Source organism: Ammospiza caudacuta, chromosome 33 (assembly GCF_027887145.1).
Source record: "Ammospiza caudacuta isolate bAmmCau1 chromosome 33, bAmmCau1.pri, whole genome shotgun sequence".
In the NCBI taxonomy this organism is placed as follows: domain Eukaryota; kingdom Metazoa; phylum Chordata; class Aves; order Passeriformes; family Passerellidae; genus Ammospiza; species Ammospiza caudacuta.
In genome coordinates this window covers 2,192,750-2,207,794 of record NC_080625.1, presented here as the reverse complement: position 1 = coordinate 2,207,794, position 15,045 = coordinate 2,192,750, and the positions used below count along the sequence as shown (strand labels likewise).

The 15,045-nt window shown below is 50.8% G+C and overlaps 1 protein-coding gene and 1 pseudogene across 1 annotated transcript in view; one reads left to right on the top strand and one right to left on the bottom strand.

Annotated features, from left to right (window-relative positions):
• The window catches only part of LOC131570213 (uncharacterized), a 1,483,036-nt pseudogene that overhangs the window by 1,390,317 nt on the left and 77,674 nt on the right, over positions 1–15,045 (top strand).
• LOC131570162 (zinc finger protein 345-like) overlaps positions 5,375–15,045 on the bottom strand; it is a 30,160-nt gene continuing 20,489 nt past the window's right edge. The window contains 1 exon segment of the mRNA XM_058822507.1: positions 5,375–7,226. Within this exon segment, the coding sequence (XP_058678490.1) occupies positions 6,215–7,226 (1,012 nt within the window). The 3' untranslated portion in view covers positions 5,375–6,214.

The following is a 15,045-nucleotide window of genomic DNA, read 5'->3' as shown; positions in this document are numbered from 1 at the left end:
TGACCAGTTGCCATTAAATTCCTTAGAGCTCTCTGAGTAGCCTTGGTTTCCTTAGAATAACATAAATTATAAAGTGCCTGTCTTGGTCTCTTCCACCTAAACTCTGCTTTACAAAATCTCATTCTTTCCCAGTTCTCTTCCCCCACAATCTAATTCAAGCATTGTTTCTACTGACACTCACTTTGCTGCTTTGCAAAAAGCTGTGCCTCTTACAGCAAAAACTCTGATATGCCCACAAACACAAACACAGACACAGACACACACACACACCCTGCATCTCAAATTCACGAGAGTCAGGGCTTAGGTTGCTGTGGGAAGGGAATTCCTGGAATTCCTTTAATTTGTTTTATCACAGTTAAACATAAATCACCATACTGCAGTTTTTCCACGTAAAATGCTACACTTGTTGCAAACAAAATCCTAAAATCTCCACAAACACAAGCCTACAATACCGAGAATCAAATTACCACAATGTGGGGGAGGAACCACACAAACTCACTGGGAAAGGGGTATCTCTTAAGAGTGCCCACTTTCCTTGACACAACCCAACATACAACACTTCATCATCTACCCACATCAGGTTATCAGCCTCTTCTGGTCCTCACACACTCTGGACACAATCAAAATAACAGCACACAGTAAAATTCCAGGGACCAAGTCCAAACTGCGGGGGCAGAAGAATCCCCTGAGTTCATCTAGCCACGGTTAAAATGCACACAATCTACACAAATCACACATCACCACCTTTAAACACAATAAATGACTAAATGTCCTCACCCACGTTTCTCCACTTGTTCCACTACTCCACGGGGTGTTCCTGCCCTCACAGACTGTCCCAGCCGGCGCTCCGAGCCTCACCTGGCTGCTTCAGACATGCGTAGAACTGCCCCCGCACGCCGTGGGAACACTCACTCACTCACTCACTCACTCACTCGGTCTGTTTGATACACCATGCACTCACACGATTATAAACATGCCAACATTCACCACACAATGCATTAGCCATACAATGTCTGGACACCACAAGCACACAAAGTTCGGGTTCACTCGGCTCACCCCAGAGTCGCTAGCGGCCGCTCCATTGAACAATGAACCCGTTCCCAGTTGCGCTATCAACCGGGAACCTCTGCTGCTGACTGTGCTCTTGGTCGATGGCTGCCTGCAAGCACAGGGATGAGGCTGTGCACTCAGACGTCTCTCAGTGACTTATCAGCAGCCCTATCTCCCCCAGGCTCTTTGACAGACATACTGTGTATCTGCAAAGCAGCAGGTCGTTGTCTGTATCCGCAGGAGGCAAGCCGAGATGGAGCAGAGCTCCTCCAGGAAAATCCCAGGGAGCGCCCAGGAGTCCGTCCTCCCTTCCGCCCCTGTGAGGATGGACAATCACCTGGCTGGCTCGCCAAAATGATTAGTGGAAAAAAAAGAGAAACTCCACAACTTTGTAAAAAGTTGTAAAGCCGGTATGTTTAGCACTGGACGCATGTGGGAATCGTTGTTCCCCCTAAAGGACACGCACACCCCTGGGAATTTCCCCTTGCTTATACATATGCATATAGTCTCATTCATATTCATTTTACAGATTTCACATTACAAGCTGCAATTAGTTTTTATCAGTCCTTGCCTTTTGCGCAGAGAGCTCTCTGGTCAGCCTCAGCCTTTGGCCCTGACAAAGGGGCCTCCGCTTATCTTGAGAGTTTGAATTCCTTCTCTTGGTCGAGGCCATTCTGTGAGCACAAGATTTTTTCTTTGATTTTTTTCCTCTCTTGTGAGAACAGGGAGTCTTAAGCACAGATAAACAAGTTACAGGCTCAGAACAGCACTTTTCACCTAAATCCAAAAATGCATTTCTATCCTGTTAAATTTCTACTTTGTCTCACCCATCCAAGGAAATATGTGCTCTGACTCCATGATTTTAAAGGCTGAACAGATGCTTTATTCTATACTATATTATACTACATTACACTACTGCTATACTAAATCTATACAAAATTACATACTAAAGAAAAACCTCTGACCCTTTCCAGACAGTCATGACCAATCTTTGACCTAACTGGTCAATCAGTCCTAACAACCATCACCACAGTCCAATTAACAAATCACTCTCAGTAAACAATCTCAATAACACATTCCACATGTGCCAAACAACAGGTGCAGCAAGTGAGATAAGAATTGTTTTCTTCCTTTCTGAGCTTTCTCAGTCTTTCCACAGCTTCCCAGGAAAAATCCTGGGAGAGAGAATTATGTCTCTATTCAAAGAAATGTGAATACCACAGGGATTTGTCCTCCCTGGTCTCCATCTGCAGCTCAGTGCCTGGAAAGGAGAAAAGAAAGGAGAAAAGAAAAGGAGAGGAAGGAATGAGGAAGGAAGGACAGAAAGAGAAGAGGAAGGAGCTGTGGACAAGGAGAGGATGGGATTTGCCTCTGTCTTAGAGGGAAGGGGAAGGGATCCCACCAATTCATCCCTGGCAGGACAGTGTCAGCTAAAATAAACAGGGCAGGAGACTTTTTCTCCTTTTAATGCCTGTATTAAAAGTGATTAGCTCAGGATTGGGAAGCTCGACAGGTCTGCAGTCTCCGTTGTCTCTCCCAAGGTGACTCGCAGGAGGATATTTGCAGCTTTGTCCACCAGGGACAGAGCCGGTGGTCCAGTCCTCGTTGGAGCTTTTTTTGGGCGTGACCCAGATGTTGACTTTCCCAGCTTCGCTCCTTTCGGGACCCGGTCCGAGAGGATCCCCACACCCAGGGTGAGGGGCAACAAAGGCCCCCAGCGTCCCCGCAGGTCCAGCACTCTGCTCCTCATGTTCAGACATCACTCCAATTTCTCAACTCTATATTGGCTCGTTGTTTTGGGGGTCTTTTCAGTAAGTTTGGAGTAGTAGCTTCTCATGGCATGCTGGTCCTGAAGTTATTTAGCATGTCCCCTCTCCCACATTTAGTCCTTTCTCCTCACTGTCTGGGGAGGTCCCCACCCTTCACTGTCTCCGGAGAAGAGCCATTAACTTAGTCTTGGCCAGGGCCATTAATGATACAAAAAAGAACCATTAACGACAACGACTTGTAATTATCATAACAAACAGATAGCGCTTCAGCAGCAAGAGTGATCTGACTAGTTTTTGTAACCTTTTTCTCATCAAAAAAAATTGGCGGATTTTTGTTTATAACATCAGCAGTGGGATTGTCCTGCAGCCAGGGGCAATGCTGGGCTGAGACATGGAGCAGAGGAGAGGGGCAAAGGGGCAGTGACTTCCTCCTCGCCTGCCTCTGTGTCCCAGGCCATTTTCCTTTTCCTTGCAGCCTCCTCCAGCTTCATCCAGACAAAGTTTGGGATTGACAAATCCTGGCTTGGGGGAAAAACAGTGGGTGAGCCCTTGGTCCTGCTGCCCAAGTACAGCTCCAGAAGTAACTGCCCTGTTCACAGTCGGATGGGCCCAGACCCTGCTCATCTCCAGCTTCCCCCACCCCTCCAGGCTGCCGGGATCCCTCAGCTCTGGGATTGGCCTTTGCTGCTCTCCCCACTCTGATGCCAATCTCTCCCCCCCCGAAACTGGTACCACCTCCCCAGCCAGTACAGACAGTTTGCCACCGGAACCCTCCACAAGTCTCCAAAGGGGCATCTGTGTCTCACCCTTGGGGACCTGCAAGGTCCAAACATCCCCTACCCCGCAAACAAATCCTCCCAGAGGCCCCCCCAGTGGATTTGGGGTCAGTTTCCCTTCCCCGCTCACCTGTGGGATCTGGGGGATCGATGCTGCCAGGGCCAGGGGAGCTGGAGACTCAGCGGGCAGGTGGGAAAAGAGTGGTTCTGCTGGGGCTCCTCCTCTTCCTCCTCCTGTTCCTGCTCCTCCTTTTCCCCATCCTCCTCCTCCTCTCCCTCCTCTTCCTATTGCTCCCCCTTCCACATCCACTCCAGATCCCACCTCTCCCCCATGGCTGCAGCATCACCAGCATTTGGGTGGAGGGAACCCCCCATGAACCCCCCAGGGATGGGCAGGGGGCTTGGAGACCCACCCAGTGCGGATCCATTCCCCCCCTGAGCCCCAGGGAATCACTCCAGGAATCGAATGATGGGGACACAATGGAATCCCCATGGAACTGCTCTTTCTCTGTTCCATCCCCACCGTTCCCTTCCCTCACTCATCATTCCTCCAACCCAAAGACCCCTCCCAACTCAGTTTGGGGGTGCCATCCCTCTCGCGCTTTGAATCCTCTTTTCCTCTGCTCTTCCACCCCTTCCCCATTGTGCCCCCAGCCCCAGCCCTCACCCCTGTGTTTGGTTTTGGGGGATGCAGGCCGCTCCTGCTCTGTCTGGAAGGTCACATCTCCCCTTTCCCTCAATTCTGGCAGCTCCTGGCTGCTTTTTCCTGGGAGGAATCCCTCAGTTTTGGGACTTTTGAGGTGTAGCTTAAAAGTGCGACAGCTCTCTCTGGCTTTCCCCTCCCTGTTGTGGCCTCTCAGCTGCCCCTGACACCCTGGGGGTGCTGGGATTTAGCTCCTGGGGACAAGGATGTTCATCCCCTTCCAGGAGCCCAATGCCTGGCTGGGGCTCCAGGTCAGGGGGTCCTTGAGCAGCTGCCCCAGAACCTCCCCCAGGGTCTCCCAGCACAGCTGGAGCTGCTCAGCCTGGGGTCCCCAGAGGCCTCAGCAAGACCCAAGTCCCTCCCAGGAACCCTCAACTCCCTCCAACCCTGCATCCCCCACATCCTCTGCAAGTTCTCCCCATGGCACCGGCCATGGCCATGTCCCCACATGTCACTGCCCATGTCCCACCATGTCCTCACCCATGGCTCTCTCCCTGTTTCCATCCCTGTCATTGTCCCCCACATCTCCATCCATGCCTGTGTCCCCCCATGTCCCCCACAAATGGCCCCATCCCTGTTAATATCCATGCGTCCCCAAGTCTCTCTCCATGTGTCCATGTGTCCTACCATGACCACATCCAAGTCTTAGTTCAATGTCTGTTTTTACCTCAATATTGGATATTTTAAAGGGATAAATAGAAATTAAAACAAAATCAAGGCCAAAAGAAAAGGATTTCCTTGTCCATACCAGCTGAGGATCCACTGCTTAGGTGCAAGGGAAGAACCTTTTTTGGTGGGGTTTCTACCCCACTGTCTCCAAAATCTTGGTCTTTTCCCCAGTTTTTCACCATTTGGCTACAGAAGACACCCTTGGGAAATAGGAAATCAAAACTGTGGAATCCCTGAAGTTGGAAAAGACATTGTCCTGGTTCAGGGCAAATTTGGGAGAGAACCCACAAAGGGGTTCCTTTAAGACAGCAGATTCAATTGGCCCTTCCCCCACAGGTTCAGGAAAAATAAAATACCTCCTTGGAGAAAAGCGGAAAAAACTGTTTATTAAACAATAAAACCTAAATAATATTAAACAATAAAACCTCTTGCCGCTCTAAAAGAGACACAAACTCACAAAGTCCCTCCATGGTCTGTAGGCTCAGCTCACTCAGTCTCTTATCAATCCCTCCGATGCTGGAAATGTCACAGGCCAGGCCCAGCCCGGTGGGCCACAGGTGTGAGCTGCCCGTGCTCTTCTGGTGTTCAGGCCAGAGCAGGTTTAAACAGGTCCAAAGAAAGGGGAAAAACCCCACAGTGCAGAGAACTTGTTTGGTTCAGCTAGCTAAAACTAACTAAAAGGAAAGGAGAGCTCTGTCCTGCTGTCTGCCCATCCGCAGACAACACAGTGCAGGAACACGAATGTGGAGGAGTGAGTGCGGTTTCCGAAAACAAACTCCGTGCTTCTTCTCTCCCCCTTCACTCTCAGGACAAGTCTTGAAGGTGCAAAACTTATTATTCAGCATAAACAGAACAGACTGGGGATACAAGCACCAAACAGTAACCCAGAATATACCTCCAAGACCATTCAATACTCCTTGATGTCACAGGAAGATAGAATTGAATGCAAAAGATTTTATGGGGTTGAAAGTCGACAAATCTGCTCTCCCCATGGAATTCCCATTATAGGTCTGCATCCTGATGGATGTTCCTGCTGCTGGGCTTATCTAGGTACCCTCAGGGAACCAGGAAGATGTGGAGCCCCCTAGACAGATGCCTTCCAACTTGGATCATCAGGACCACAGATCACCAGGGCTCTGCCCAACAGGGGTCACTGGGGATCATCCAACGTGGATCCTCTCATGGGGGATGGAGCTGGAGCAGCACACAAAGCTCTTCCCACACTCAGGGCACTCACAGGGCTTCCCTTAGTGGCGCCTTCGTTGATGTTTTGTCAAGATTGAGCTCGATGAGAATCTCATCCCACACTCCCCACACTCGTAGGGCCTCTCCCCCGTGTGGATGCGCCGGTGCAGGGTTAGGTGGGAGTTTAGCTTGAAGCATTTCCCACAGTCAGGGCAGCGGAAGGGCCTCTCCTCCCTGTGACTCCGCTCATGTATGAGGAGATCGGAGCTCCTGTGAAACCTCCTCCCACACTGGGGACACTTGTAGGGCTTCTTCCCAGAGTGAACACGCTGGTGGTGTTTTCTCAGGTCAGTGTGCCACCCATAGCTCTTCCCACATTCCAAGCAGGTGTAGGGCCGTTCGCCCGTGTGGATCACCTGGTGCCGAATCAGGGCCCAGCTTTCTCTGAAGCTCCTCCCACATTCCCCACACTTGTAGGGCTTTTCCCCAGAGTGGATCTTCTGGTGTTCCGTCAGCTTGCATTTCATGCTGAAGCTCTTCCCACACTCCCCACACTCATAGGGCTTTTCCCCAGTGTGGATCCTCTCATGTCTCCTCAGGCCAAAGCTGTATCTAAAGCTCTTCCCACATTCCACACACTCATAGGGCTTTCCTCCTGTGTGGATCCTCTGGTGTCGCATAAGGTGGTCCTTCTGGCTGAAGCTCATCCCACATTCCCCACACTCATAAGGCCGGTCCCCGCTGTGGATCATCTGGTGTTGCATCAGGTGGCCCCTCTGCCTGAAGCTCTTCCCACATTCCCCACATTCAAAGGGCTTTTCCCCAGTGTGGATCCTCTGGTGTTGGATCAGGACAGAGTTGTGGCTGAAGCTCTTCCCACACTCCTCACACTCAAAGGGCCTCTCCCCAGTGTGGATCCTCTGGTGCTGCCTCAGGCTGGAGCTCCAGCTGAAACGCTTCCCACACTCCTCACACTCGTAGGGCTGTTCCCCAGTGTGGATCACCTGGTGCTGGATCAGGTCTAAGCTCCGACTAAAACCCTTCCCACATTCCAAGCACTTGTGGGGCTTCTCTCTGCCATGGGGCTTCTCCACCAGCTCGGAGCTCTGGCTGCATCTCTGGCTGCCTTCCCGGCTCAGGGGGGCTCTTTCCTCCCCGCAGCTCCCTGGGCTGGGTTTGCTGCCCCTCCTCGTGCGGAATCTCCAGGGCTTTTCCTCCTGCTCCATTCACACACGTCATAGGAATGAAAAATCCTGGTTTGGGGAAAAGAACAAAATGAGAGTGCCTTGGACTGGGAGCTCCTCCTTGCCCAAGTTCATCTCATTAAGTCATTGGGCATCTTGTGTCTCTAAGAACCTCCAAAACACCAAGATTCAGCACAAAAGTCCTCCAAACATCAAGACACAGATCAAAAACTTCCCAAACATCAAGATTCAGCAAAAGCTCCCTCCAAAATATAAAGATTCAGCCCCCACAAAAAAACAAAGCACCAACAATTAGCCCAATAAAGCTCAGAAACACCAAGATTCACCCCCGGGAAAATCGTGGATCCCAATTCCCGCTCACCTGCTGCATGGTAGGGGGGGAATGCTACTGGGGCTGGCAGGGAAGTTGCAGATACAGGGAGAAGTGGAACCTTGTGGTGCCTCCTGTTTCTGCTCCTCCTCCACATCCAGTGTCCTTGCTCTTTCTCCCACTCCTCTTCCTCCTTCTCCTGCACAATCCCACCTTCTCCTCCCTCATGCATCATTTGACCCTTTTGTTTGAAGTCATTTATTATAATGAACAATAGTTTCTGAGAAATAAAAGAATTAAAAGACACTCAAAAGTATATCAAGCGAATTGCAGAAGTTAATGAATAACCTAAAATACACTATCAGGAAGAACTTTGATCAGATATTTAGATAAGGTAATCTAAAATACACCCACAGAAGAAATTTTGGAATTAGAATATTTGAAGAAACAAAAGTGGAAGCCAATAAGTTAAAGTGACCTGCCAAGCCGTTAGAATCAAGCCAAGTACAACAGTAACTTCAGCTAAGCCATGGAAAAACATGCCAAGGATAACAGGAAGAAGTCCAAATTAGGAAAAGCTTAAAATTTAACTAAGGAAGACCAGGAATTCCCGGAAGACTCCGCCTGCCTATGAATATGCATGTAATAAATGATGTAATCCTTGTTTAAAATTGTATAAAAACCTGCTTTTGCTGTACATAACTTAGAAATCCATTTTGTGATTTCTCCGACGCGTCGCAATAAAATACCTCCTGCTTATCTGACTTAGGCTGAGTCTCTTAAGCAGTTATTCTCACCTTTTGGGGCAAAATTCGGCATCATGGTCCTCAATTCTGCTTCTCCTTCCCTTCTCCTCCTGTCCCAGGCCCAGCACCCACTGCTGGCTCCCTCTTTCCCCCAAACCCACAGCATCCCACGGCAGGGGCAGGGATGGAGCTGGGGCAGGTCGGGCTGGGGCAGCGCTGGGCTCTCAGCCGCTCCCGCCCGCACTCGGTCCCCACTGCAGCCGCTCCCGCCGGGACAGCGCGGGGGGGCCCGGCCTTGGCGCTGCCCCACTCCCACCTCCCCAAATTCCCCTCGCATTTGGACAACAGGGCATGGATGGTGTTGGTGTGCTGCAAAGGGATTGGGTGAAGGGGAGTGTGCAGCAATATGGTTAAGGCAAAAAGCTGCAGCAGGAATCTATGTGGGAAGGAAAAGGATGATAGAAAAGCGGAGGAAGAGAAAAATACTGAGGATTGGGATGTTTATCAGCAGGGCCTTAGCCTCAAAACTTGTCAGCTGATTCAGATCTTTTGTATCCCCGGTTTCCAGGCCAGGAAAACAAGGAGGTCAGGGTTTCAGGGGGTTTCTCAGTGGGGGGCAGCGGCAGCACCGGGCGCAGAGCTGCGGCACCGGGAGCACGGGCTGGGGGCCTGTGGGGAGCTGTGGGGCCGGCCCGGGGTTGTGGGGCAGCCGGGGCTCAGCGCCGGGCGCTGCCTGACCCCACCAGCCCCGGGCAGGGCCGGCAGTGGCCCCTGGCCCCCAGGAGGCTGCGGGACGCCCCGGCCGCTGCCCGGCCCCGTGGAGCTGCCGGCCCTGCCCGCCAGGGGCGCCTTCGGACACTGCGGCAGGACAGGGAGCGGCTCTGGGCTACGGGCTGGGGAGGGCACCCTGAGCACAGGGAGGAGGAGCAAGGAACACATGGGTGTTGCAGTGTCTTGTAAACTTCTTTCCCCAGGTGTGCCAATACTTCTCTTCCCCCGTCTTCCCTCGCCCTCTGCTGGGTTGTCAATCAGGTTTAACATTCCAGCAAGGCGTCGTGTGGTTGGTCAAGTTCAAAGGATGCCCCTCAGGCCCGGGGGTCATTGGCCTGTCTGGGTGTCATCCCCCCCTGACACCCTGCCCCTCTCACCTGGTTGGTGGCTCACCTGTACCTCCCCTCCCCCTGTCCCTGAGCTTAAAAAGGTGATCAGACCATGTGGCCGGGATTCTGTTGGAGCAGTTGCTCACGTTCAGACCTCTGTAACCATGGAATAAACCTCTGGACATTAAACCCTCCAGCAGAATCCTCCTTTTTCTCTTCACCATCGCCTGAAGCTATTCTTCCTGAGGTAAACGGGGTTCTAACAAGCCTGGACTTGTTCAGTGCTCAGCTGCAACTGCTAGCAAGCCAAAGTATCTCTGGGGTGATACACCGCAGTTGCTGCCTTTGGCCCAGCAGCGAGGGTCAGACTGGCCCAGGCACAATCCAACTGGTAATACTGGGAGCCATTTTTTCCAATACATGGGAAATGTGGATTGTACATTTTAGCAAGGAGATTATCTTTTAAGGATTTTATTAGGGTTACTGGAGATACAAATGATTTTGCAGAAAGCTCAGCAGCTGTCAGAGGATGAGCACCCAGAGGCACTGAGGGGGCTGCAGAAGGGGCAGAAGAAGGCCCTGCAGCACTTGGGCACAAAGGCACAGCAGGTGAGTGCAAGAAGGGAGCAGCAAAAGGCCAAGCTGAAGGCAAAGGCCAGGGCACAGTTCCTACAGCCTCTGAGGGATCAACCCTAGGGCCCAAGGAGGCCCCAGCACCCAGGGCACGGCTCGGCCACAAGCACCTGGCAGAGGCATTGCCCTCCTCGGCAGGGGAGAGCCCACCCAAACAGCCCCTGGCATGGAACCAGGGCTCCAGCTGCAGGGCACAAGGACACTGCAAGCACAGACAGCAGCACCCTCAGGACCAGCAAGTCCACCCCTTGATGGACATGGATTGGCAGGGCTGTCACAGCTCCCATCACACCAGGGACCCTCCATAATGGAGCCCTTCACAACATTCAGGGTGGGTCTGCATTGAGAGAAGGCATTTCCTGATGGACACAGGGGCCTCTCAATCCACTCTGAATCTTAGACCGAAGGGGGGAAAATGCTAAAAATATGTTTGATTAGTGAGGAGATAAGTGGGAAAGATGTATGGTTTTATTCAAAATCATTGTTAGTATATCTAGGAGATGGGTTTGTAATGCATGAATTTTTACTTGCTCCTAATTGTTATCACGATTCACTGGGAAGGGATTTGATTGATAAACTCGTAACACAAATTAATATTATAAAAAGGGATACAGAGGCCGGTCCTGTTGTACCTCTGTGTCAAATGTCTGGCCAGGCCTATGCTGAAGTGAACCCAGAAGTGTTGGGAGCCCCAGGAAAATAGGGAAAATTAGATATGGAGTCTCTCCAAAGCACCCTGGAGCAATCAGGACAAGTGGTGTCTAAGAGCAACACCCTGTTCCAGGGGAGGGAAGGAAGGGGAATCAGACTTAGCGCAGGTCACTGCCCCATGCTCAGCTCAACCCGCGCAGCTGTTGGTGCTTGTGAGAGCATGGCACTGAAATGCCCTAAGCAGGAAGGCTTCAACATCTTCTGCTGACACCATGGCACCTAACAGGGGGGCAAAAGCAATTCTCACTGCTTCAGCAACCACTGGAGCAGATATCAAGGCACATTCTCCCACAGGAAGCTGGGCTGGCACAGAGCCTGCCCTGGCACTTTGCTGCTGCCAACACCCAGCCAGGACATCGGCTCCTGCCTAAGGAGTGCAAAGCAGCACCACTGGTGGCCAAGGGGCCCATGCCAAGTGTCCCTGAGGCCAGAAACAGCCGTCAGCACTGCTCAACACGGGGGGACCCCTCAGCCTGGCCTCAAGGGCTCTGGAGCCCCGGAGATTTGCACTTCCCGCCCGCAGCAGGAGGATGGGAGGCCGCCCCTGAGCCTGCCCTGAAGGCAACGCAGCAGCAGCCAGGGCTCCACAGCGGGCCAAGCCCCTGCGCCTGCCCACAGATCCTCGCCTGGAATCCTCTGCAATCCTGGCCACCCTCCTCTGCCAGCTCCAGCCACTGGGGCCAAGCCTTGCTGCCACTGCTGCAGCTTCAGCGCTGCCTGGGCCTGCACTGCCACAGCTGCTGGGAAACACCACGGCACAATTCCACTCTGGGGCTCACTGACACCCACACTCTGGGCTACCTGCCACTGCACTGCTGCAAAATGTACCCATTCTGGTTCTTTTAAATCTTATTTCTCTGCTCAGGCTTGGTTTGTCTTTGCCTTTGGGAAAGGAATTCTAAAGGTTTTTTTTAAGGGGTGTTACACCACTCAATGGAGATGAGCTCAACATCCCAACAGACTGGGAATAGCCCAAAAGACACCCACAGAGATAACGACCAGCAACAAAACATCAACATTGCCCAGCAGCAAACAGCAACCAACAGCTACCCCAGACACTGCCCCTGGCAGAGCTGGAGACACCTGGGCTGGAAAAGGCTGAGAAGGAAATCCAAGAGTGTGGAGAACGAATTCACATCAGAGGGGAAGAAATCCGGGTCCAACAGGAAACCAAATACTAAAGACTTACACAACTTGGAAGGAATGAACATTAAAGGAGGGGATTTAGATTGGTTCAGACTACATAAAGTTTAGGAAAAACTCACATGGCATGGAATGATTTTCTCTGCACAGCTGGGCTATTTGTTGAAGAAATTATTTCTGTTGCAGATCCTAGCCAGAATCAAGTAATGCGTTGACTCTCTAACACTAAAGAGATTCTTGGAGAGTTTTTGTTTTCCCAGCAGTTTCAATGACAAAATTACAACATGAGAAAAATTTTTCATAATATTCCCACTTTATATTGTCAGGTAGATTCGGGACAGAAGTGTGAGAATCAAGTTTTGGTCTGCGTTTTTCCATGTTCGCCTTTATGTTGCATTTTGCAAAATTGAAGAGCTTTAACCATAATACTTTTAACTCAGAAATAGTTATATATTTTTTCTACAAAAAGCAGATTCTGGGGGGGCCACATGTGACTCACCTGATGGCTGCCCTGGAAGAGAAGCTCCATTCTAGGCAGCCTCCAGAGGAGCTTTAGAAATGCAAATGAACACTGCTGGGCAAAGTGCGGACAATGCACTTGGGTCAATGCACTTGGGTCTCTTGCCCGGGGCAGGAATTGGGCTGATTCCCTCTGCCCCTCACCCCAAGCTCTGCCTGCTGGCACTGATGGAATTTGCACAGCTCAAGACAGAGCCCAGGGGGAGGATATCTGACCCTGCAACAGAAACCGGTGAAGCTGCAAAGGGAAACAGCAAAAGGAGAATGTTGGGAAAACTTCATTATAAATAAATGGGGGAGGAATCATCCCTCTGCCCACTCCAACATGTGCTGTCACTGTCTGTGTTATATATGGCATAGTAGAGCACTGGGGATTTTTTGCTACCAAAAATTCAGGGAAATAAGTTGGGAATCCAATTAGTTGATTATTTAATTAGAGAAAGGCAGTCAATTGATGCAGCCCTGGCTGGAGAGCAGCCAAAAATGGGGAAAACCTAAAAGGCCAGCAGAACAAAATCTATAACACCCTGGGAACCCGAACCAATTCATATCAGGAGTCACAGAACCCATTTCTCATTTCAATGGCATCATTAGATTACAAGCTGCTCTTGCAATAACCAACGAGACAGCTCCAGCTCCTGAACTTCCTGCTGAGCAATCCACTGAAATGAGGAACACAACACTTAACCATGGGATGGGATCAGAGAATCTGTTAGCAGAAAAAAAGAGGAGTTTGTAGAAAATTAAATGACTCAAACTGCTGTTGGCAAATAGAGGACAAAGGAAACGTGGTGAAAAAAAAAAAAAAAAAAAAACAACGGAAACAAAAAAGCAGCTCATGTATTCGTCCAAACGTGGAAAGTGATGCCGAATTTTGCCCCAAAAGGCGAGAATAACTGCTTAAGAGACTCAGCCTAAGTCAGATAAGCAGGAGGTATTTTATTACGACGCGTCGGAGAAATCACAAAATGGATTTCTGAATTATGTACAGCAAAAGCGGGTTTTTATACAATTTTAAACAAGGATTACATCATTTATTACATGCATAGGCAGGCGGAGTCTTCTGGGAATTCTTGGTCTTCCTCAGTTAAATTTTAAGCTTTTCCTAATTTGGTCTTCTTCCTGTCATCCTTGGCATGTTTTTCCATGACTTAGCTGAAGTAACTGTTGTACTTGGCTTGATCCTAACGGGTTGGCAGGTCACTTTAACTTATTGGCTTCCACTTCTTCTTCTTCAAATATTCTAATTCCAAAGTCTCTTCTGTGAGTGTATTTTAGATTACCTATCCAAATATTGTGAGTGTATTTTACATTGCCTTATCTAAATATCTGATCAAAGTTATTCCTGTATTTTAGGTTATTTATTAACTGCTGCAATTCCCTTAATATATTTTTGAGTGTCTTTAATTCTTTTATTTTTCAGAAGCTATTAACCATTATAATAAATGGCTTCGAAAGGATGTGAAGGGGACACGGTTTTGTGGCCCCCTGACAGACCATGGGTTAAACGAATGCTATTTCTGCTCTGATGTGCTACAGCAACTCTCATCTTTTTACCGTGCTCCACTCCTTGATAGTGCAGCTCATTCAGCAGCGGAGCGAGGGGCCAGGGACTCGTCGATAAGGAAGTAGGGGGCGAAACCACCAGCTTCAATAACTGTTACCAATTAAAATGGACCGCTGCTCACACAAAGTCCCGCTTAATTTCTGAACTTCCAGAAGAACAAGGATTTAACAGAACCGTAAATATCGGCTGTTATACAAAAGTGGGGGGCACATTAACGAGGACATGCAGTTGCCGGATCGGGAGGTCTGAACCTTCCAAGCACCTCAGCCAGGGGGCAAAGGGAGAGGGAGATGAGGCCGGGAAAATGAGGATAAAAAGGAGGCTCTCACCTGCGCTGCGGCCGCCTCCCAGCTCCGCAGCCGCCTCACCGCGCTCCGGCCGCTGCCGCCGCTCACGGCACCGCACACACGCTCTGACAATGGCGCCGCTGCCCAGCCACGGCCGCCCTCAGCCCGCCACCGGGGCCCTGCTCCGCCCCGCTCCCACCAATCAGCGCGCCACAACCACGACTGACGGCACCATCGCCCAGTCCCAGCCAGGGGCGGGCTCTGCACACGGCACAGCCCCGCCCCGCGCTCTCCGGGCCCCCCGGGCTGCGTGAGGGCAGAGCCGGAGCTGAGGAACAGCCCTGGAACGGGCCCGGGCCCGAGGGGATTGAGCTGAAAACACAAACAAACTTCTCCGCATCTCACGCCACGGCTTTCCCGGCACTGCGGCTCCGGTGGCTGCGGCTGAGCGGGAAGCCCTGGAGCCTCATTTCTCCTACCCCTAATTAGGAGCATCATTGCATCGCTTTGATTTCCCCCAAAAAGGAAAAACCACCCCAAACCCCTGTGGATGTGTGGGGGAGGGGAGAGATTTCTGACAGAAAACTCCAAAAACTCAGAGCAGGATAATGAGAAATAAGTGGAGACCCTTAAATGCTGCGGGTGCTGCCTGTCTGGCTGTGGCCAGCAGCT